Below are 25827 nucleotides of genomic sequence, written 5' to 3' on the forward strand. Positions count from 1 at the left end.
TTAGTATGGTTCATGAAATTCCGATGCTTTTGAAGTATCCTCTTTTGTCTTGTTCCTTTTATGACACAATGTAAGATCTTTTAATGTTTTACATGTACGAACATAAGGGCTTCCTGCGTCATCGTAGCTGCGCAAGTGTGATGACGGCTATTATCTGGCGCTCTGTTCCAACTGCTGAACCGAACCTATGTCTAACACATCGCGGGAAAATATTGCGAATGGTGTTTTGAAAAGCGCTACATTCAAAGCAGATTTACTTATACGCAAAATGAACCATATGCGAGAATGTATGATGAATTTCTTAAATCACAAAGCGTTTCACTCTCCTTTAAAAGTCAACTCTTTCAGGATGACCATTTAGAAGAATTTAGAGTCCAGAAGATCGGACATTTACGTCGTTATTAAAAATTTTACTGCTACATTTGTGTGATGTATCTTAAAGTGTAACGCGCGCAAAAGAAGATCAACATTATATGTGGAAACTTAGCTTCTCTTCCAGCTTATTAAGCTTCGAGACCAATATTATATGTGAGTGCTATGTATGTTTATTTAAACCATTAACTTTCGTTATTTGTGTGTTTGTGATACTTAAGAGTGATATTGCTGTTCGCTGATTACATCACGTGTCCTATGCTGTCATCAGCTGGCGAGATCACGCTTACAAAAGCGTATCGCAATCTCGATTTCAGTGCTTCGGGAAGTGCCATGCGGTGTTTGGTGGAATTCAAATTTATACCTTCGTAATACGAAAATATGCAGCGTACATGTTGCTGCACATCAAAGGTGTTTTTCTCCCCTGAGATTAATTTTCGAAAGTGCTGGGAAATTCTACGTCGGTATATAAAACAATAAACATTCAAAGGATTGATGAGTTTTACAGTGCCGAGGAAGAGTATACTGTCACTTAACACAGAAAAAGTGTACTTTCGCCCGGGAGAAAGTGTATTTTTAACTGGGAAATCCGGGAAAAATCCGGGAATTTTTTTTCCTTGTCCACGTATACACCCTGTGTTGGGTGGAGGGTGTGGGGACAAGAGTTTATCGTAGGTTGCAGCCAGGATAGTTTCGGGAGTGGAGAATGTGCTGTAAGAGTAATTCCCATCCACACAGTTCAGAAAATCAGGTGATAAAGTGGATAATCCAGATGGCCTGGCTTATGAAGCAGACCTGGAAATAAAGGATGTTATGTTCCCAGGTGGACAGCTGTGCAATGATTGCAGTAGAGCTGGTGTATGACCACAGGTGGCCCAACCTCTGATTGGGTAGGATAAGCCTGTGAAAGCGCTGGACTAGGAAGTGCTGGATGTGTGGATTGGGCTGGTCTTCTACTTGGGTCTTTCATAGGAGTATAATTTCTGTGGCAAGAGGTTGGGATTGGAAGTGTCGTAGGGATGGACTAGGATGTTATGGAGCATGGGTGGGTGATGGAACACCAGTTTAGGAGGGGTGGGAAGGTTCTAGAGTAGGATGTACCTCATATCAGAACATGATGATAGATAATCAAAGCCATGATTATAGATGTGGTTCAGTTGTTCCATTCTGGGTTGGTATTGGGTGTTGAAGGGGGGTGCTCCTTTGTAACTGGTCTGGGGATGGTGAGGATTGGGGTGTTGTGTGGATATGGTGTGGGAAATCTGTTTTGCAGACTAAGTCTGGTAAGACCATAGAAGACCTTACGCATGAGGGATGTTGGTGTATAAGGAAGTGGCATCAACAGCAATGAGTTGGAATCAAGGTGGGGGAATGGCCCTCGTACTACAGTAAAATGTCTAAAAAAACTGCACTGTACAAGATATTTTTGGCAAGACACATTCACACACCTGCAATTCATTGCCCATGGCCTCTTTTCTATCGAGCATGCACTGCAGTTCTGGGTAAATCGTGAAAATCGGCCTGTTCATGCTGCACACAAAGGGACCCAGCCTGCAAACAGATCTGAGATATTTGATACAATGGACAGGGCCTGCACATTAGTAGAAAGCAATGAGCCTGAGATGGCAAGTCAGATCCATCTAAAATACTTGCGGAACTGTCCTGAAGTTCCGACCTGTCGCAGAAATCTGCTTGTGTGTGGCTAGCTATTAGCATGCTTATAACAGCTGATCGTTTATACACTGAAGAGCCAAAGAAACTGGTACACCTGCCTAATATTGTGTTGGGCCTCAGTGAGCACACACAAGTGCTGCAACACAATGTGGCATGGACTCGACTAATGTCTGAAGTAGTGCTGGATGGAATTGAAGCCTGCAGGGCTGTGCACAAATCTGTAAGAGTACAAGGGGGTGGAAATCTTTTCTGGAAAGCACTTTGCAAGACATCCCAGATATTCTCAATAGTGTTCATGTCTGGGGAGTTTCGTGCCTGGCAGAAGTGTTTAAAGTCAGAAGAGTGTTCCTGGAACCACTCTGTAGCAATTATGGGTGTGTGCGGTGTTGCATTCTCCTGCTGGAATCGCCCAAGTCTGTCGGAATGCACAAGGACATGAATGGATGTAGGTGATCAGACAGGATGCTTACATAGCGTCACCTGTCAGTCATATATAGACATTTCAAGAGTCCCATATTACTCCAACTGCACGTGCCCCACACCATTACAGAGCCTCCACCAGCTTGAAAAGTCCACAGCTGACATGCAGGGTCCGTAGATTCATGAGGTTTTTTTCCATACCCATACACGTCCATCCGCTTGATAAAATTGGAATGAGACTCATCTGACCAGGCAACATGTTTCCAGCCATCAACAGTCCAATGTCTATGTTGACAAGCCCAGGTGAGGCATAAAGCTTTGTGTCATGCGGTCATCAAGGGTACACGAGTGGGCTTACAGTTCCGAAAACCCATATCAATGCTGTTTCATTGAACTGACACTTGTTGATGGCCCAGCATTGAAATCTGCAGCAATTTGTGGAAGAGTTGCACTTCTGTCATGTTGAACAATTCTCTTCAGTTGTCGTTCGCCCCTTTCTTGAGGCCTTTTTCTGGCCGCAGTGATGTTGAAGATTTCATGTTTTACTGGATTCCTAACATTCACAGTACACTCGTGAAATGGTTGTAAGGGAAATCCCCACTTCATCGCTACCTCGAAGATGCTGTGTCCCATAGCTTGTGCACCAACAGCAACACCATGTTCAAACCCATTTAAATCTTGATAACGTGCCATTGTGGCAGCAGTAACCGATCTAACAACTGCACCCAAACACTTGGTGTCTTATACAGGCGTTGCCAAGTGCAGTGCCATATTCTGCCTGTTTACATATCTCTGTATTTCAATAGACATGCCTATATCAGTTTCTTTGGCACTTCAGTGTATATGAAACCCCTTATGAACAATTGCTGGCACAGTCAGTAACAAATTGGTATTGAACATTGTGTCAGTTTTAGTATTTTTCAACATGTACATCAGTTAATACAGAAATCAGTTGTAACCACTGTATACAGATTAATCACTCTTCCTTAGGGGAATACAATGCCCATATTGTAAACTATTTTTAAAAATTAGTTCATCTGTTGCCTCTGGTCATACAAATGGTAACCAATTTTAACTTGTGATTTTACTAAATGGCTTAAGGCAGATGCTGGGATGGTTCGTTTGAAAGGGAATGACAGATTTCCTCCCCATATTTATTGATCTCACTGTCAATGTGATGTTAAACTCAAGTCTTTCTTTCTTTCTTTCTTTCTTTCTTCTTCAGTTTCAACGTCTCAGCAATTCACCTCCAAATGATTTGATTTGTTGCATAATATCTCTGACAAGTTATTATGTAATTATGACTTGCTGGTTATGATACCACTTGTGTGATCCAAGGATAAAATATGGTTATTTTTAAAATTTGGTGGTATGAAGAGCTGAGCAAAGCAGGAATTTTATTATTCAGAAATTTATGTGGAATCATAGTCAGATTAAAGGATTGAGTTCTGATTGAAGATAGTGTTTCAAGTAATAACATGTTTCATCATAACTATACCAGTGACAGTTATTAACAGGAAAGAAGAACTGTACATATTCTTCTCTCATTGATGGGCTAATTAGAGCCTAACACGCTGGCACGGTAGCTCAGCGTGTTCGGTCAGAGGGCTGCGTGCTCTCTGTACTAAAAAAAACTGAGTCAAAGAATCAACGATGAACTTGAACGGATGTCTTGTGACGTCCCCCCAGACCAAACACAACGAACAATATCAAACAAAATAAATTAAAAAAAACCACTGTTTCTCTCTTTTGCTCTCCATCTTCTGGTAGGTGTTGTCAGTGATCAGAATATGAGTGTCATGGAAGGCACACCCTTTTGTTCTTTTTCTGTAGTTGTTGTGCCATATTCTGATTTTAATTTTTCTATTCGTTTGCAGTTTGTCAGAACAACAGACAATGAGAAACGGGCAAGACTGCTTCAGTTTGTCACTGGTACCTGCAGAGTTCCTGTTGGAGGTTTTGCTGAACTCATGGGTAAGACTAATTTTATATCTCTTGAACAGTAAACATTATATTCTGAAGATATCTGTTACCTTTTCCCTTTCATATGTTGTGCTGCAGAGTAACATGAATAAAAAATCCCCATGATGATGTGTAATAATTAAGAAAACAGAAGAAAAAATGACAGTGTTGATAGTGAATAAGTTATTGGATGTTTTAGTCTGTCTCACAGCTGAAATCTGTGCAGCTCCTTGTTGAGTTTAAACATACATACTTAGTATTGTTTTATACTTAAGGCAGCTTTATTATGAATATAGAGTACAACAACGTAAGGAAAAGATAGCTTGCTCCTTGCCATAAAGATGACACATGAAGTTGCTAAGAGGCACAATTAAGACACTTACACATTGGCTTTTGGCCCTAGCCTTTGTCATAAAAAGAAAACGAAAGGTACGTACATAAATACAGACATTCACTCATATAAGCAAGCACAACTCACACACACAGGGCCGCCATCTACGGCAGCTCGGAGGAGAATACAACCGTTGTGTAGAATGAAAGCACCAATCTGGAGGGGCCAGGGAAGGGGAAGGGATAGCATTGTCTGGACGGGGATAGAGGAGTGCACTATATGGTGGAGTGTGCAGGTACTAGACTGCCAACAGGTGCAGTGTTTTGAGGCTGTGGGGCAGTGAGGGGGTGTTGGAGCTAAAAAGGAGGAAGCCATTGGTAGAGGGCAGCCCCCACCCACTGCCCCCATCCCCACCCCTGCACGTGCCCCCACTCCTGCCCCCACCCCCACCCCTGCCCCCGCACAGAAAATGCTAAATGAGAGCAGATCTTAAATGTCCATACTCTCATACATAGTGTGTGATCAGCTGTGCACTTAAACTGAAGGTTTATAGGCCGAAATTTACTATGGGAGAAGCCTTGGAAAATCATCCCGAATATCAGGATTGAACATGTCATTGAATCAAACAGTTGGCAGGATTCTTTTATTCGTTTAGTCATTTATATTTTTATTTATTTATATTTTAAGTGCCATATCCTCTACTGCCAAAATTTAAGTGAAGACAGTGAGGCTATTGACGTGGAAAGTATTGAATGGTGGAAGATGAATATTTTTCCATGACTAATAATGGATTTGAGATCAGAAACATTTTCAATTATGATGGATCCAGGAACTTCTCCAATTTATTTTCGTCAAAACCATGTGCAAATTCTGTCCAGAGGGAAAAAGTTGCTGAGGGAAAACAAATAATGGTGCTGTGGGTTAATAGTGACAGAAGTGAAAAGTTGCAGCAATTAATAGTGGGGTGATCTATAAACATAACATTATTGTGCACCTATGATTTTATTAGCAGTGCCTGGATGACTGCTGTTCAAAGTTTTGTAGAAATTAAGATTTTGAGAGAGATGCAGTAGGAAGAAAAATCATTTTTACTGTTGGTAGATGCCATGCATACCCAAGTTTAGTGACATTTCTCGACAAACATTGATGTGTTTCTTCCTACTAACTGTACAAGTCAACTTACAGTCTTTACACCTGGGAATAGTTGATACTGTCAAAGCTGACTACAGAATGGCTATTGTGTGGAGGTCAGCGTCATCCTTCAGAAGAAAAGCTGTAATGAGAATGAATATTTTACAGGCTGTGCACATGTTTGTCACTGCCTGGAATGCTATAACCCAGCAGACTGTGTTTGAACCCTATTGACTATCGTCAGTACCAGTTTTTGTAAATGATGATTCTGCAAAGGCTGTCATGGGTACTGACATGTCAGGACTGTGTTCTGATAATCCCTTGTCATTTGCTCATCAGGTAGCTGTAAGAGACTATGTGGTGCTTATATAAAGAACCAAGCACAGCTGGTAGAAGAAAGAGGACACAAATGCACTTAGGTTTGCTGTGGCGGTTAGTAACTATTTTTCCTCATTCAATGTAGATGAGTTGGTTCATGGGTCCACACAAAAGAAAGAAAACTGCTACCTTTCAGAGTAGTTGTTGTTGTTGTCTTCAGTCCTGAGACTGGTTTGATGCAGCTCTCCATGCTATTCTATCCTGTGCAATCCTCTTCATCTCCCAGTACCTACCACAACCTACATCCTTCTGAATCTGCTTAGTGTATTCGTCTCTTGGTCTCCCTCTACAGTTTTTACCCTCCTCGCTGCCCTCCAATACTAAATTGGTGATTCCTTGAAGCCTCGGAACATGTCCTACGAACCGATCCCTTCTTTTAGTCAAGTTGTGCCACAAACTTCTCTTCTCCCCAATCCTATTCAATAATTCCTCATTAGTTATGTGATCTACCCATCTAATCTTCAGCATTCTTCTGTAGCACCTCATTTCAAAAGCTTCTATTCTCTTCTTGTCCAAACTATTTATCGTCCATGTTTCACTTCCATACATGGCTACACTCCATACAAATACTTTCAAAAAGACTTCCTGACACTTAAATCTATACTCGATGTTAACAAATTGATCTTCTTCAGAAACACGTTCCTTGCCATTGCCAGTCTACATTTTATATCCTCTCTACTTCGACCATCATCAGTTATTTTGCTCCCCAAATAGCAAAACTCCTTGACTACTTTAAGTGTCTCATTTCCTAATCTAATTCCCTCAGCATCACCCGACTTAACTCGACTACATTCCATTATCCTCGTTTTGCTTTTGTTGATGTTCATCTTGTATCCTCCTTTCAAGACACTATCCATTCCATTCAACTGCTCTTCCAAGTCCTTTGCTGTCTCTGACAGAATTATAATGTCATCGGCGAACCTCAAAGTTTTTATTTGTTCTCCATGGATTTTAATACCTACTCCGAATTTTTCTTTTGTTTCCTTTACTGCTTGCTCAGTATACAGATTGAATAACATCGGGGATAGCCTACAACCCTGTCTCACTCCCTTCCCAACCACTGCTTCCCTTTCATGCCCCTTGATTCTTATAACTGCCATCTGGTTTCTGTACAAATTGTAAATAGCCTTTCGCTCCCTGTATTTTGGAATTTGAAAGAGAGTATTCCAGTCAACATTGTCAAAAGCTTTCTCTAAGTCTACAAATGCTAGAAACGTAGATTTCCCCTTCCTTAATCTAGCTTCTAAGATGAGTCGAAGGGTCAGTATTGCCTCACTTGTTCCAACATTCCTACGGAATCCAAACTGATCTTCCCCAAGGTCGGCTTCTACCAGTTTTTCCATTCTTCTGTAAAGAATTCGCGTTAGTATTTTGCAGCTGTGACTTATTAAACTGATAGTTTGGTAATTTTCACATCTGTCAACACCTGCTTTCTTTGGGATTTGAATTATTATATTCTTCTTGAAGTCTGTGGGTATTTCGCCTGTTTCATACATCTTGCTCACCCGATGGTAGAGTTTTCTCAGGGCTGGCTCTCCCAAGGCTGTCAGTAGTTCCAATGGAATGTTGTCTACTCCGGGGGCCTTGTTTTGACTCAGGTCTTTCAGTGCTCTGTCAAACTCTTCACGCAGTATCGTATCTCCCATTTCATCTTCATCTACATCCTCTTCCATTTCCATAATATTGTCCTCAAGTACATCGCCCTTGTATAGACCCTCTATATACTCCTTCCACCTTTCTGCTTTCCCTTCTTTGCTTAGAACTGGGTTTCCATTTGAGCTCTTGATGTTCATGCAAGGGGTTCTCTTATCTCCAAAAGTCTCTTTAATTTTCCTGTAGGCAGTATCGATCTTACCCCTAGTGAGATAAGCCGCTACATCCTTACATTTGTCCTGTAGCCATCCCTGCTTAGCCATTTTGCACTTCCTGTCGATCTCATTTTTGAGATGTTTGTATTCCTTTTTGCCTGCTTCATTTACTGCATTTTTATATTTTCCCCATTCATCAATTAAATTCAATATTTCTTCTGTAACCCAAGGATTTCTACTAGCCCTCGTCTTTTTACCTACTTGATCCTCTGCTGCCTTCACTACTTCATCCCTCAAAGCTACCCATTCTTCTTCTACTGTATTTCTTTCCCCCATTCCTGTCAATTGTTCCCTTATGCTCTCCGTGAAACTCTGTTTAACCTCTGGTTTTTTTCAGTTTATCCAGGTCCCATCTCCTTAAATTCCCACCTTGTTGCAGTTTCTTCAGTTTTAATCTACAGGTCATAACCAATAGATTGTGGTCAGAGTTATCCTTTGACAAAGATGAGCTAGAGAAGACTGCAACCCCCTCCCCCCCCCCCCCCCCCACCACACACACACACACACACACACACACACACACACACACACACACTTACACGATGTCAGCTGGACTAACAGTGACAATGCTATTTTCAGGCAACTGGAGTGGTTGTAGTGGGTGGAGTAGGTAGAGGGGAAGAGAGGTGGGAGGCAGGGCAAGGGGCTGGGTGTAGTGGCTAGTTCGGAGAGAGGCAACCAGATTGCTGGCTATGAATGTGGGAGGGAGGAGTGGCAGGTCTAAGGGCTGGTACAATTGTAGCAGCCAGCCTATGGGAAGTGGGTCACACTAATGGCATGGGGTCATGAAATGGAAGGGAGTGACAGGACAGAGAAAGGAAGAACTGTCGGATGGAGGGTGCAGGGACAGTAGGTTGTAGGTTACCCTCTTCCTGGATGAAAGGCCACCATCAAACTGTCATCAAGAACAAAGTTGACCAACCGGTGTCTGAATGCTGCCCTTAAATCGACACACCAGTTGGTGATTTTACTTGTAATTTTAAAATAAATGGCTACATTTGTGGCATTAATATATTTATATTAGAATTTGCTGTGTCCACTTCATGTGCATTTGTGGTCAAAGTGTCCTACCTTTCACTAAAACAGGATTTTAGTACAATTAATTGTCAGCCTAAATATTCCAAACAGTGTTATTGTACACATGCTGCATTTTGAAATTATTTTCCAAGAAAAGTGCCAACATAAACAGAAATGTAAACTTAAAGTAAGTTAGCTTTCAGTTGCATTTTGTGTCGGAAATAATCTGAATTCTGTAAATGCTTTCATCTAGTGTGCATAGCACAGAGTATTTCTCTATGTTCCTTGCTTCTCTCATGAATACCATACAATGCACTATGTGCTACCCTGATCGGAAGAAAATAAGTGGGTGTTTCAGAATATAAAAACATAGGAGGACAAGAAGTTCAAAAGATAGTTGTGTAATACGTTGGGTCACTTTTCCAACTTTATATTCCGTAAAACTGGTTAATATATTTTGAGGAGGGAGAAAAAAATGAAAAGAAAAAATAAACACACAATTTACATACAGGATCAAACACATTTCATCAAAGTTCATAGGCACAAACACTGTTTTCTCCTAGTTCATAATAAAAGCTGTTTTATTGAAAATGACATGCACCTCTCTAGTTGAGTAGTCAGCTCGGCTAACTGTCTTATAGGTAATCCACTGGTGACTGGGTGTTGTATCGCCTTCACTGTCATTCCCGACAACTCGCAGAAGCAGTGTTAGGCAACTGAATACCCCAGCCAAAAATGCCATGTAATCATTTCGTTTCATTGAAAATAACAGTACATAAATCATGATCAGTGCACTTCAAACCCGCATACATGGTGAAGTTGACAGCCATCAAAATGTGGAACTTAAACCACTTGACCAATGCTGCTTTCATCCTCCAGTTTATCAGCGGTGTTCGAAATTGCCATTTCTTCAGTTTCTCGAAAAGTGTTAAGTTGTGGGCCTGATATGTGTAAATCAAGTTTCCTGATATATGGCTGTTCTACAAATCCACTTGATACAAAACATATGAATAATCTTGGCAGTTGACATTGTTGTTGTTGTTTTTTTTTTTAAATAGTAGCATAATGAGCTAAACCCTTTCACAAGAGATACTTCTGAGTAGCCCCTCCTAGTTTGTCAAAGCTCATTGAAATTGGAGCGACACATTATCTGGCCTCTCCTTTGCAACTGAAATTTGGTAAAAGAAACAATTATAAACAGTAAGGGTATGAAGAAAATGTAACACGTAAAATAAGGGATAGGCAGCCACTCATCTATAGCAGACTGATACAGTGCATTTGGTTGGTTGCATGGTGCTGTGTCTGAATGTGTGCATTTTACTAATAAAAGAGCAGGGGCCCAAAAAGTTAGTGTGGATAGTGATCTATGTTGCGTGTGTGTTTGGTGCACACATCAATCCACTATAGATGATCGTTTGCTTTTCCCTTATTTTACGTATTGCTCCATCCAGAAATTTTCATTATTGTTATAAGAAAATAAAACATAAAATTCCACTGAAGCCCCAAAGAAACTGGTATAGGCATGCATATTCAAATACAGAGATACATAAATAGGCAGAATATGTCACTGCACTCAGCAACACCTATATAAGACAACAAGTGTCTGGTGAAGTTGTTAGATCAGTTACTGCTGCTGCAATGGCAGGTTATCAAGGTTTGAGCGAGTTTGATGTGGTGTTATAGTTCACACATAAGCGATGGGGCACAGAATCTCTAAGGTGGCAGTGAAGTGGTGTTTTACCTGTACGACCTTTCACGAGTGTACCTTGAATATGAGGAATCCAGTAAAACCTCAAATCTCTGACATCACTGTGGCTGGAAAAAGATCCTGCAAGAACGGGACCAACAACAACTGAAGAGAATCGTTCAACATGACAGAAGTGAAACGCTTTCGCAAATTGCTGCAGATTTCAATGCTGGGCCATCAGCAAGTGTCACCGTGCTAACCATTCAATGAAACATCATCTATATGGGCTTTTGGAGCTGAAGGCCCATTCGTGTACCCTTGATGATTGCATGACACAAAGCTTTACATCTCGCCTGGGTCAGTCAACACAAACATTGGACTGTTGATGACTGGGAACATGTTGCCTGGTCAGTGGAGTGTGGTTTCAAATTGCATTGAGCGGATGAACGTGTACGGGTATGGAGACAACCTCATGAATCCATGGACCCTGCATGTCAGCAGGGGACTGTTCAAGCTGGTGGAGGCTCTCCACCAAAGAATAATATTATGTGAGAACAGACATCTGTCTGACATTGAATTACCAGCAGTGTATATTGCTAAGTAGTCTGAGATTATGCTCTGTGATTAACCACATTCACAGCATGAAGAACAGTCATCTCAATTTCCTCTTGAGTTTTGCAACAAACCGACCCATTTCCTTGCAACATTTACAGTGAGATTCCCATACTTGTGAGTATCTCCCCCTGCCCCTTTTTTTACGCATCGTCATGAAACACTTTTCCACCCCCATGCCATTGTAAAACCTATTTCATCTAAGGAATAGCTACCTGCAAGACAATCCATGTTATATGTTTGTTGTCTCCCAATCAATGTACAGTGTTTTATGTTCATGTGATGGCCACTACACTTACAATGAGGAGTAACTTGTATACAGAGTAGGTAGTGAAACAACATTGTGCTCATTGGGGCATACTCTGCAACACAGCACCCTGATCTTTTCTGCTTGCTTGTCTATAATTTGCATACTTTCTGTCAACAATGGTATTATACCAGAACCTTTCACTTGATAACTTGCTATACAGCATATTCTCGTTTATGTCCATATGACACCAATGTATACTTATTTATTATATTGTTATTTGCAAGCCTTCTATATTCCTGCTCTTGTGAACTTAGTAACTCTTAAAATTGCAATGATGGGAAAGGGTGCAAGCTAAAGACCTAATAAAGACACATAACAAATAAATTGTGTGGAAAATAGAAAGTCACTTGGGAGAAAAATATGAAGTGACAAATAAAACTAAGGAAGAGCTTAGGATACCACAAAAACAAGACACTATAGGAAAAAAGAAATTAAACAGAAAATGGGAGACAGGAGAATTAGGCGGACAAAATGGTGACCAGTTAGAACAATTTGTTGTTGTGGATTGAAAATAGCACATAGTAAGATAGTGCTCACTACACTTCTAACATCTCAGGATTTCAAATAATGTTGTTAACACCAGGATTTCAAATAATGTTGTTAACACTGCCATGTTTGTTTCCTTGTCATCCTGTGGTTGCATCTTCCTTCACATGGGGCTATAATTGAATCTCCTAATTAATCCCACAGTATCTCATTTCCTACCAGATATCAGATTTTCTTGTAACTTTCTGTTAATGCTCGCAGCTTTCTCCGCTCAATAAGTAACACATTTTTTTCACTGTGTATTTAATTTTAGAGTGAGCAATTGTTAGAACTCTACATAAACAGGTTATTATTGACCACCTCCATAGCTAAATGGTTAGTGTTGTTGCCTTCAATGAGGAAGTGTCTGGGTTCGATTCCTGTTATCTCCTCAGATTTTTTTTCTGAGGTTGGGAGGTCTGTAAAGGACTCCTCCATGCCACGTGAGACCAGATGAGGAGCTGCTTGAATAAAGAAGCAAAACCATCATCAGGACTCATCTACTGGCAGTAACGACTGGAAAGATTGTTGACATGCTGGTCATATGTCCCACAGTCATAGATTTCTTCTTATACTCCCTTGTAGGCAATAGTCACCCAGTTGGAACAGTACTAAGGCCTATCCTTGAGTGGTGTTTTTGTTTACATTTATGGGTACTATGTTGCCACTTGATCTTCTTAGCCACCTATAGAATAGCCACTTGTAGAATAGTATTAATAAAATGAAAATAGCTTTTGTGGCTAGATTCACTTACTTTTTTGTCTCTTTTTGTTTATATTAACATTTTGTTGTTGTATCAGTTTAAATTATCAGTTTAAATTGTGTTTTGCAGGGAGTAATGGTCCACAGAGATTCTGTATTGAAAAGGTAGGCAAGGAAACATGGCTGCCAAGATCTCACACTTGCTTTAATCGACTTGATCTCCCGCCATATAAGAGTTATGATCAACTTGTTGAAAAGCTGAATTACGCTATTGAAGAAACTGAAGGTTTTGGACAGGAATAGTAAAAGTGCCTACAGTGCTACAAAATGTCCAATTTAAACCCGGTACCAAAATAATTTTGATGATACATGCGTGCACAGTTATGTTCATGCAATACTATCATGTTGTTGCATATTTTATGACTTTGTAATATTGTATAATGTATAATTAATTGTCCAGAGGTGTACAGAAAGTAATATGTCAAATGTTAAATATGTGGAGACTATAATTAAATCTTTTACATAAAAGTGTACCTGCTGTGTGTGTGTGTGTGTGTGTGTGTGTGTGTGTAAATAAGTGTGTAACTATTGATGATTGCTGTGTGTACAGATTATGTAATGTAAAATATTCCAGTGATGCATTTTAAGATGAAAGAACTGTTACTTGATTCTGTGATTATTGCACTGATATATATTAGCCAGATGTTGTAACATATTTTCATGTGTAGATAGTGATAAGGTTTCCCATATAAATATGAACATATGAAATATCTGTTGTACATTACTAAAAAATGAACATTTTAAATGATAAAAATTTGTGAATATTATTAATATCAGGTTAATAAAAAGTGCCTTTCAGTTTCGGCTGGTACTGAAAGCAGTCGTGTGTACTTTACATTTAGTGTATTATTTGCAGTGACTCCTTTGCACTTCATTCCTGTCACTTGCACAACTTTTGGAAATTTTTGTGTTAGGATAGTTTTATAGGTAATGTTCACAGATTGATATTATTTGCAATAGAAAAGATATATTGAATGTATAGGATTTCATCTACTCACAGATTGTAAATTTAATTCCTTAATCATTGATTAGTACTGAGCATATATATATTCATAGCACACTACTGTTCATTGAGTTGGCTCAGGGTTGTATTGCCATTTTGGAAGAAGAAGAAGGGAGGAGGGAGTGACTGTAAAATATTTTGAAGTATAGCCCATTGAATCTCATCTGCTGTAACCATATAGAAGAATATAACATGTATTTTATGCCAAGAGCTTGAAAAATAATGTTTGTCTCATATGTGAAAGGTCAGTGACTTGTAATCTTTAGCCTGATCCCTCAGAGGTACAATTATAATTATTATTGTAACAACTTAAATATTTGTGTTAAAGTTTCAGACTAATTTGTTATCAAACAAAATAATGAATTTTGAGTTGGTTGTATTACATGGTTACATGGGTTTTGTTGACCAGTACTTCCTTCTCAGCATGGGAAAGTGCAATTTGAGTCTTGGTGGGCGGCAGTGGAGGTGGGATCTTTATTCACATCATTCCAAATTTTCACTTGTGGTGCTATTTTATCAGAGTTCAACATCAAAATAATAGAAGTCATAATATATAGACATCCTCAGTTCTTTGACTTTTGAGTTCTGTAAATAATGGATTTTAGTGCTTAATGTTAGAAACTAAAAGGCAAGCAAATTGGTATGAAAGCAATATATGTTCTGTAATGATTATTAAGGATTTATATTGATTCAGTGATGACATTTTTGCAACTTAGAATCAGATAAATTATTTTAATGATAGTGCTTCTTCATAGGATGTTGCACCCAATTTTGTGTCACTTTTATACTTTGATAGACAAGAAAATTGGAGGTAGTATGCCTGTGGTTTGTTTTTCCCCCCACAAGGCTATATATGAACATCCACACACATTACCATTTTTACATCATCTTAAAATTTTGACATTTGCCTATACAACTTATTGAACATAATTTGAAAAATAGGAAACATCACTTCACATAATTACTCAGGAACAGTCTGATTTTACCAAACCTTTTCGTCCTTGTTCACTGTTGTTGAGGAGTTCCTGAATATAATATTTCAGAAAGAAAACAGCGTAGCTTTGGTGTTCACTACTATGTTCTTATGAGGTAATGGTGTTTAAAGTACAGAATGTAGCACACAGTATCTGTTTTCTGTCCAGTTCTCAGGTTATTACATTTCTGCCATTCATTAAGTAGATACTCCTCTTTTGTGACCCAAAAGAACATCAGATGATTTGTTTTTAACTAGGAACTTGTTGTCGATGGTCTTGAAAGGTATATACAGTGCTCTGTGGCACTCTGTTACAAAACATCCACAAAATGGCTCATGTGCGTTCTTACTCTTCATACACTTCTAAGTCTTTTTTTTGTCTTGTGGGATTTTATTGTATCATCTATTCTTGGTGCAGTAAACTTCATTACAACAGCAATTAATATACGATCAGAAAGTATAACTTTCATGCACCTGAGTAGGCCTTCTTTTCAAAGAGGGTACCATAACTAGCATAGCTTTTTCTGCATCACATAACAGTCCATAAGGTCACAGCAAATGTTTTTTAAGTCTTCTTTAGGTTGAGCCTATATTTTGAATACCCATTTTACATAAACTTTTAAGTCATACTTCCTCCACCAGTCGTCCATAAGGATCAAACTTCATCCCACCGAGCAAGATAGCTCAGTAGTTAGTATACTGGAATTGGATTTGGGAGGATGGTGATTCAAATCTGCGTCTGGCCATCGTGATTTAGGTTTTCCGTAATTTCCCTAAATCGCTTAAAGCAAGTGCCAGGATGGTACCTTTAGTAGGTAATGGCTGATTTCCTTCCCCATCCTACCTTAACCCGAGCTTGTGCTCAGTCTCTAATGACCACACTGTCGATGGGATGTTAAAACACCTCTCCTCCTCCTCCTCCTCCTCCTACCACCATCACCCAACATTATTGGCAGGCTATGCAATGTCAAAACTCACTGAACTTAGTGGACATCTGATCTGGTGTGTATTATTAACAAGCTCTCTTTGTAGCCTATGATTAATTTCATCATCATCTGTACAATTTAGAATTGCACTTGTGATTTCTCTCCAATTACAGGATGTGTAACTACATATCATCTGTTTGTACTTTATTCTCTTGTAAGACATTGTTTCAGCTATTATTACCTTTGTGTTGGTAGGACTTTCAATTATAATTTGCCTTTTTTGAATTCACTTACAAATTTTATGACAGGACAATACGTCAATGTCGGTATTTTGTATAATGCTATAATGGTGGCATTTATGAAATGGCAAAGCATTTAGCTCCTAAGTAGGGTTCAAGTAAATTTAAATAGAAGTGCAAAATTCAAAACCTACATTATTTCAAGAGAAGAAAAATTGGATGTAATCATTTTTTGCTTAGCTTAACACATTCTCAATGTATGCAAAAAGTATATTAAAACATCAAATCTATGAATGATTTACACAGTGAAAATAGAAAATGATGCATCAGAAATTCTGCCCAAGCTTGTAAAATACATCTTTAAGTACAAGGTTCTATTCTGGAGACCTTGTTGCCTTACATCTGACTAACTGGATTTCTGGAACGGTTGTTGCATGTAAATATACAGTTTAGTCACTCTGTTTGAGGCTGTCGGCTGTCTTCAGTGCATCCAGCCTTAACAATTAGTATGTGTGTGCGGGGGGGGGGGGGGGGGGGGGGGGGGATTTGGTTGGTTGGTTGGTTTTTCTTCCTTCCTTTAGAAAGGATTCAGTTGCCTCTTTAAAGGGTAATTGAGAAAGAGAAGATAAACGGGTTCTTAATTGCAAAATTAGGTAGTGCAGTAAATTTTTGGCAATTTATAAAGTTCACTTGCCCAGATTAACATTATGAATCTGTGGTTACATTATTTCCAAGTTTGGGTTTGTTCTATGTACGATTTTTATCTGCTTTATTCAGTTTTGATTTATTGTGTGTATTATGAGTAAATAAAAGTAAACAATGTTATCATTGAATACCAAGCCTTGACCCTACCAAATTCATGAAGAAGAAAATTTAGATCTTTTGATGTTTGAGTTGAATCCATTTTGTAAGTCATCTTTTTAGTTTATCATTTATACATACTCTTCAAGTTAATGATAAAGTAGAAAAAGAGAGAATTTACCACTGCATGACCATACAGAGAGACTTTTTTGAAGACTTAAACACACAAGAAATATTTTGTTTGTATATTTTTTTCTCCACAGTTTACCCATTTAACCCAATACCTCAAGTATTGTAAACATTTATATACCACATTTCTAGCAGAATGAAGAAGACTGAGAAACTGTGTGTTAACTTGAGTGTGCCCTTTCTGAACTTTTGGTATACACTATTTTAAGTGTAGATTTCTCCATTGCTGATCAAGTTGATGTTGAAGAGATATTAAACTGTTCTGTGAAGGAATAATTTTTGGACAGCGATAAATAATTGGTGTACATGAAGCCAGTAATTCCTCTTTGATAACTACCACACATTCTTCACCAGTAATTTTGCCCCTTATTTCTAAGCCCAGAAGGCAAATGTATCTCTTCACACCCTGGGCTTTTGGAACTATGTACTAGTATTCTCAGTGGTGCATTTGAAACAAGCTTGTTTCTATCTAAGCTTGTGCATAGTCTGACGTTCATGCACCCCCCCCCCCCCCCCCTTCCCCGTTCCCCACATCCCAAATTAGTCTATAAAAATAATTACAGGATTATATCGGTCCCAGTGTATCTTCTGAAGATGCAAGACAATAAATCAAATCATTTATGTGTTATTCTGTTGAATTCCCTTAATGTGTACTGCCCCATTGAAACTAACTTTCCAACATTTTCCCAGCTTTTAGTCACACAAGCAAAACATTTCAAAATAATCACTCCTCCATGACACTTAATCTTTAAAATCCACTCTATATTCTAGGCACAGTTCTCATTATCTGTTTCAGCCCCATTACTGATCTTCCACCCTCTGCTATGCACTTCAATGATTCACGGAGTATGATGTAGATGTAAAAGTAGAGGAGATCTATGTGTGAAGGCATGCACAGAATTTATAATGTGTGTGATATTTTTAACGGGTGTGGATACAGTGAAACTAAGAATGGATGACAGCTTTTCAGCATGGTTTCAAAGACCTCTGTGCTTGTTGCAGACTAACTTTTGTCATCAGTATGTCATAATCTCAAAATAATGTCATTGAAACTATCCACAAAAAGTAGAATACACATAGTGCACTGTGACCAAACTTAAAAAACTTAGTGAACAGTGCTTTGGTAGCAACAATACAATTTAATTATTATTATAATGTAGGAAAGTAACACGTAATACTATGAGCACAGACAGTGGAAGTCATAAAACAGTTTCCTTGTAAGCAGTCATAATCCAGCCATTCATGTTGTTCCTCTATCAGGACTTTGACAAACTGATTTGGTTGTGTGTCATTTGAGATTAAATTTATTATGATTTTGAATATTGTGATTTATTTAGGAACTGCATCATAAAAAACATAGAGTTTGACTCTGAAAGTACTGACCTCCTTCAGTAACATGTTATTTATTGGAGAAACAGTTCGTAAAATGACAGAAGCCAATTGGATCCAGTGCAATTTTAGACTCCTAAAAGAAGTAAGATATGCTTGTCCATCTTCTCTCCTCCCCCCTTCTTTTGTTCTAATTAAGGATTTATTTGTATTTCAGATATGAAGTTCCTTTGTTATAGGTGTAGGGTAATGCAAGCCTTGTATGATTATTCAGAGGACTGTAGAAATCTATGATACAGGTTTAAAACATTGTTGTGCAAGCAACTAGTTATAGTTGATTTTGAAAATGGAAATTTAGACTGTAGCACATATGTTTTATGTCCAAGTACACTCTAACATTGTAATTATTATATTTCTGCTGTGTATATTGCTCCATAATGAAGAATAATGAATCACCATTTGCAGGCGTGCTCATGTAATAAAGATTGTAATGAAATGTGTAAATATGATATCCAAAGATTTGCTTGATGTTATACGCTTATACTTAGTGCAGTTATCATCATTATTTTTGTGGAGATAAAAATATAATAATTTTCAAAAAATTGTTTTTTAATACTTTCAGAACCATAAAACACATAGTAACGTAATAGTCTGTAACTTACTTCTGGATGTTGCAGAGTTTGTGTGATCAGAAATTAACACACCCACATGTTAAATACAGAACTATATTTTTATTGTCTTACAGCATTGGTTGTGTGGCATTGCCAGCACTTTCATGCATGAGCTTTGCTTTTGAAGTATTTTTCTTATTTCTGTGTGTTCAGTCTGCAAGTAAAATAACTATAGTGGAAACACAATAGCTGCCATAATTTCTGTTTTAACTGTCTGTTCTGAAGAATTATTTTAATCAATTATCTACACACATCAAAAAAAGTTTTGCATCAACCCAGTTCCCAGACCTCCTGAGTATAGATGTTGTGGATATTGTATCGCAGACACAGTCCCTTTGACTGTTCAGAGATGTCACTAAACCCGCCCAAAGATGTAAATAACCATGCATGAGCAGTGCCTGTTTGATGGAGGGGGTCCGACAGCCGATCAGTTCCTGTCATTCCATCAGGAAGCCGGTACATGGTACTTGTTGTCTGTAGTTCAACCCTGCCTAGATGGTCAATACCATGGTTCGATCGCATCCGCATTGTTACTTTGTGCCAGGAAGGGCTCCAAGGGAAGTATTCAGGTGTCTCGGAGTGAGCCAAAGCGATATTGCTCGGTCATGGATGAGATACAGAGAGACGGAAACTGTCGATGACATGTCTTGCTCAGGCCGCCCAAGGGCTACTGCTGCTGTGGATGACTGCTACCTACAAATTATGACTCGGAGGAACCCTGACAGCAATGCCACCATGTTGAATAATGCTTTTCGTGCAGCCACAGGACATCGTGTTACAAATCAAAATGTGCACAATAGGCTGCTTGATGCACAACTTCACTCCCGATGTCCATGGCTAGGTCAATCTTTGCAATCACGACACCATGCAGCGCAGTACAGATGGGCCCAACAACATGCTGAACAGATCGCTTTGGGTTGTCATCAGGTTCTCTTCATCGATGAGTGTCGCACGTGTGTTCAACCAGACAATCGTCGGAGGTGTGTTTGGAGGCAACCCGGTCAGGCTGATTGCCTTAGACACAATGTCCAGCGAGAGAAGCAATGTGGAGGTTCCCTGCTGTTTTTGGGTTGCATAATGTGGGGCTGACATATGCCGCTGATGGTCACGGAAGACGCCGTAAAGGCTGTACATGCGTGAATGTCATCCTCCGACTGATAGTGCAACCATTTTGGCAGCATATTAGCGAGGCATTTGTCTTCATGGACAACAATTCACACCCCCATCGTGCACATCTTGTGAATGACTTCCTACAGGATGATATCGCTCAAGCACATGCATGGGATGGATTGAAAAGGGCTGTTTATGGATAGCTTGACCAACCACTCTGAGAGATCTATGTCGAATTAACCATTGAGGAGTGGGACAGTCTGGACCAACAGTGCCTTGATGAACTTGTGGATAGTATGCCACTCTAAATACAGGCGTCCACCAATGCAAGAGGACGTGCTACTTGGTATTGAAGGTAATGGTGTGTACAGCAATCTGGACCACCACCTCTGAAGGTCTCGCTGTATGGTGGTACAACATAAAATGTCTGGTTTTCATCAGCAATAAAAAGTTCAGAAATGATGTTTATGTTATTCTCTATTCCAATTTTCTGTACAGGTTCTGGAACTCTCGGAACCAAGGTAATGCAAAACTTTTTTTGATGTGTGTTTTTAAGGAAATGTTATAGAGAAAAGTAGTCCATGTGATGTGCAGAGCACTCTGTGGGTCAGTTTTATTAATTTTGTTGGTCATTATATCTATAAATAATTTTTCATAGCAGAGCACTTTTGAAAACCTGCTTCTCTTGCTCATTATATCGTCAGGGCCCTCCTACGACAAGAGGTCATCTTAAAAAGTACACTTCAGTATACTTGTATAGCATCAGTTGTTTCTTTTAAGGATAATTCCAGTCTTAGATAACACATGTTAAGATATACAATAGGGCTCGTGTTAATTATATATGATAGTTTAACCTGTGCACCATAGTTAGACCTGAACCTGGGCACCACTTTGCTGATTAGGCCTCCAGTTGGCAAGTTGAAACTTTGGTACACTCCGTGAAGTGTGCTTTGAATGGTTTATTTATTTATGAGAGTTGTCCATAAAATAAGGTCTCCAATGCTTTTTCATGCAGTAAGCATCATTTTGTTGCAAAACCAATCGTAGATTCCGAAAGCTTGGACTTTAAGCTGTTTTTCTATGTAGGACCCATCATAATTGATGCATTTTTGTAGACACTCCAGAAGCTTTTTCATACCTGTGTCATATCACTCTCCTGCCAGCTCATGCAGGCAGGAATGGACAATTGCCTTCAGCTCTTCCTCACATTAGAATTTCATTCCCCCGAAGTGTTGTTTCAAGTTGGGGAAGAAACAGTAGTCACTGGGAGCCAAATTTGGGCTGTATGGAGGATGGTCAATTATTTCCCATTCGAATTTGGTGATGAAATATGTCGTGGTGCATGCGACGTGAGGGCGGGCGTTGTCATGATGCAAACAAACACCCTTTGTAAGCCGACCCCTCCTTTTGCTCTGTATAGTCTGGTGTACTTTTGTTAATGTATCGCAGTACCTTTCCGTGTCGATTGTTGTACCTCTCTCCTAGTAGTCAACCAGCAGAACACATATCCTATCCCAGAATACTGAAATATCACCTTCTCAGCTGATGGCATTTGCTTGAACTTCTTGACGGTTACAATTGAATCCAGAAATTCCTCACCCTCTTCTCTAATGCCACAGAATCTTGTAGGCTCATCAGTGAGCATCTGTGGCACCCACCTAGCGCACACCTTGTGATACTTCAAAATGGCTGTCAAAATCTTGTCCATGGTGGTTTTAGACGTCCCCTACCAGCTCGGCAATCTCTCGCACAGTCGCATGCTGATCTACAAGCAAAACTTCTCTGACTTTCCTCACTGTCTCATTGGAAAATGGTGGATGTCTGTGGCCGGCCTCGTTGTGTAAGTTTGTACAGCCGTCTAGGAACTACCTGCACCACTTAATGCACATTTTTTACATCCATATAATTTTCTCCATACACATCAGTCAACTGACAATGGATTTCAAAAGGGGTTGACCCCTTAAATCAGGGAAATCTAGTCACAGATAGCAGTTCACACTTTGCGGCAGTGTCGATTTTCTCTGCCATCGTTAACAACTCTTATGCCAAGAATGACCATCGCGTAGAAGTGGGGACTGGCGAGAATAGTGGTTTGGGAAGCAAGGAACATGGCGCCGTTGTCGGATTTAAGCTAGCTTGCTCCATCCCAAGAGCTTGCTGGAGACCTTACTTTACAGACAACCCTTGTACTTATATGAATAAATTTCTTCAGATAACGGCACATAGGAAAATGTGCCTGTTAGGTAATATGAAAAAAAAAAGATCATTTATAATTATGACTATATACAGGTCCCCACTGGGAAGCTTTGAGCTGTTTAGGCTACTCAACTCTTGGTTAAATTATCTGCCAGGTAAAAAGAAGCAATTTATGGTCTGTCGTAATTTCAATATGTATTTCTCTGAAGACTTCTGAGAAGAAAAATGATGGAGAGACATTATTTGGGTTGTACAGGTTGATTCCAGTAGTTAATTTTCCAACCTCAATATAAGTAAATAAATTGTCCTCTGTAGTTGATGGGCACTCAGATTACTATGCACAGTTAAGTAGCATAAACTAGCTATTTCTATACCATATTCAGAAAAAATTGTGCATACCAAAATGGACATGGACAAAAGATTTTAAACATAATTTTTAAGACAAGAACTTGAGATATAATTTATATGGAACATAATGCCAGAGTCAAATGTAAATTATTCCATGTTAAGTTTACCTTATTATTTGAAAATAGCTTTCTGCGTAAACTAATTAAGGAGGACATTAAAGAGCCACATAAGACATTATAAATGACTAGTGACATTAGAGTAGCTTGTAAGTTGAAAAGGGCAAATTTATATGTTAACAAGAGTAAGAAAGATTCTTCTTCACTTGCATGTTATAAATTGAAAAAAATTGTTAAAAACAAGATATGCAGATTATAGGTATCAGATAATACTATTAAAAGAATGAGACACAAATGAGAGAGAAGGCAACAGATCACAGAACAAGATAAAATGCCAATTGCTTTGACTGGATACATTATAAATGGAGTCACAGGTAGCAGGCATTTTTAACAAACTTTGCATATATGTAGTAGACACAATTGATGCAAGGAGTTCAGCAGAAAAATAAAGGCTATCTAATCATAAAATGGCTTATATAAAATTTACACAGTGATAGATTGCTATTTAGAGATGTTGAGCTGCAGACAGGCACAACAAAAAGACTGCTAACATGTGAGCTTTTGGTTAAAAGGACTTCTAAATTAGACAACACACACTTATTCATGCAAGCACAACTCTGTAGTTCGGAAGGCGACAGACTAAACACAGGAAAGAAAATGATGGATACTGAGTAAAGTAATGCATCAGATAACATAATGTATTACAGAATAATAAGTTGTCATTGTCATTATTCCAGCCTGGATTTTCCATTCTATAAAATTTAGAGATTTTGAACTGTCACTCACATTCACTATTTGAAATAGTGAAAACTATTAAGTGTCTCAAAATAGAATCTCATATGGAGATGATGGCTTTTTCAGTGGAGTTGTAGAATTGTCCTCACATTGTAAGTTCTACTATTTCTTAAATATGAAAAAGTTGGGGTATTTTTCGAGGTAGATTAAAATATGCAGTTGTTGAACACTCTTAAAAGGAAGGTGATTGAAGCTATATCAATAATTACCAATCCGTGACACAACTGACATAATTTGCAATTTTTTTGAAAACGTCCTCTAGTGTAATTTCCTACCGTGGCAGATATTTAATAAAAAACAATTTAAGAAAGTGATGAATTAACAATACCAATTACACATTCACTCATGAAATCCTGTGAAGATTAATCAATGAAACAGATGAAGTCAGTATTGTCTGTGATGTATCAGAGGCTTTTAGTGCTGTTAATAACATCATTTTGTTGGCAAAACTTAGATTTTATTGAATTAACATTGTAGCTAACAAATGACTCTCTTCTTACTTAATAACTAAAGTGCAGAAAGTTGTGACATCTACAAATATTGAAAAGTTGAGTGATAATGAAATAAATATGATTGATTTGTTATTTGAGTCACATTTATTGATCAGCTGTTCTCTCTCTCTCTCTCTCTCTCTCTCTCTCTCTCTCTCTCCCTCCCTCCCTCCCTCCCTCCCTCCCTCCCTCCCTCCCCTTTTTGAGATATGATATATGTAGTGTTTATCATGCTGGAAAGATGAAAGAAAATCTATTGGTAAAATATCTTGGTGAAGGCACTCACCACATTCATCACTTACATTATCACAATGTAGTGGAAAGAAATCCTGGCACGACTGCAAAAAGTGCATTTTTAGTGAAACTTTGCTTTTCAGCTGTTAATATGAACATATCTGCATTGAAGTTTTCCAGAAAGACATTGAAAACATCCTTAAAGGACTCCACACTATTTTCTCCCTGTCTTGCAGCCCTAACACAAAAGACAGAGCTTAAAAAGTTTTCTTATCTGCGGTCTGATAAATATGCTGGTTTCACATTTTTGAAACAAAGCCTGGGAAATTTTTAATTTAAGCCAAGGCAAAGTTACAGCTTGTACAAAGTTCTTCATAAGCTCCAAGTTTATATGTAGTGCTAAAAGCAAAACTTTATGCAGTTTTCTCAACATTTAATGCACATTTTTCTTTACAAGGGTTAATAACTATCCTTTTGGTCAATTTTCTGTGATTCATGTTTGTCCTCAGCACCACAGTCCTGCTGTTACATGCAAGTACAGTACTTAGATTGATTACATTTTTAATAATATGACAATTAATTTAAATTTACAAGAGCTTCACATTGGTTTTGCACATGGGTTACTTCTGTCTAGATGTTTCTTGTATTTACTGGCTATATGTATTCTATAGGTAGCATACAAAATATATTTTTGTGACCTGTCTTCAAAGCCTAAGTGAATAATCAGGACTGGGTAACATATTCACTGCATCCATTCAAATCATCATGTCCTTCCAGTATACTCTACATTAGCAAAAGTATCTGTATATCCCTTATGTAATGTGGAATTGAGCACTAGATGCGGACCCACCAATATAAAAGGAGTGGGAGAGTATTGTGTTGTCAGTAGAGAAGCAGTAACAACCAAATGGTCCAATGTGGAGAGCTAAGTGATTTCAAATACAGATTAGTCATTAGATGTCACCTGATTAAGAAATTCTTCAGGGACATTTCAATCATTCTAAAGCTGCCCAAGACAACTGTGATTGCAGTTAAGAAAATATTCAGTCCACTCAGTCATAAAGCAGCATCTGTGAGAGAATTGTTAAATAAAGTTCTTGAAATACACTGGCCTGCCCAGAGTCCTGACCTAAACCAGTGGAGCACCTTTTGGATGAATCAGAACATTGACGTTACTCCACACCCCGTCCTTCTCTGGTTTCTGCCCTTGAGTAACTATGGGCTGCCATTTCTCCACAGAAACTCAGACCTCTCATTGAAAGTATCCCCAGCAAAGTTCAAGGCATCATAAAGGTGAAGACTGGACACACCCCACATTAATGCTCACCAAAAGGTGTTCGGATACTTTTTATCAGAT

At 38.7% G+C, this 25827-nt stretch overlaps 1 protein-coding gene across 1 annotated transcript in view; it reads left to right on the forward strand.

The window, feature by feature from the left end:
* Nucleotides 1-13884, forward strand: part of LOC124590930 (E3 ubiquitin-protein ligase Su(dx)) — a 143010-nt gene extending 129126 nt beyond the window's left edge. Inside the window, exons 14-15 of the mRNA XM_047131686.1 lie at nt 4344-4440; nt 13120-13884. Coding sequence (XP_046987642.1) covers nt 4344-4440; nt 13120-13292 — 270 coding nt within the window. The 3' untranslated portion in view covers nt 13293-13884. The remainder of the gene's footprint in view (nt 1-4343; nt 4441-13119) is intronic.
* The last annotated feature ends 11943 nt before the right edge of the window (nt 13885-25827 follow it).

This window comes from Schistocerca americana, chromosome 2 (assembly GCF_021461395.2).
Source record: "Schistocerca americana isolate TAMUIC-IGC-003095 chromosome 2, iqSchAmer2.1, whole genome shotgun sequence".
NCBI lineage: Eukaryota > Metazoa > Arthropoda > Insecta > Orthoptera > Acrididae > Schistocerca > Schistocerca americana.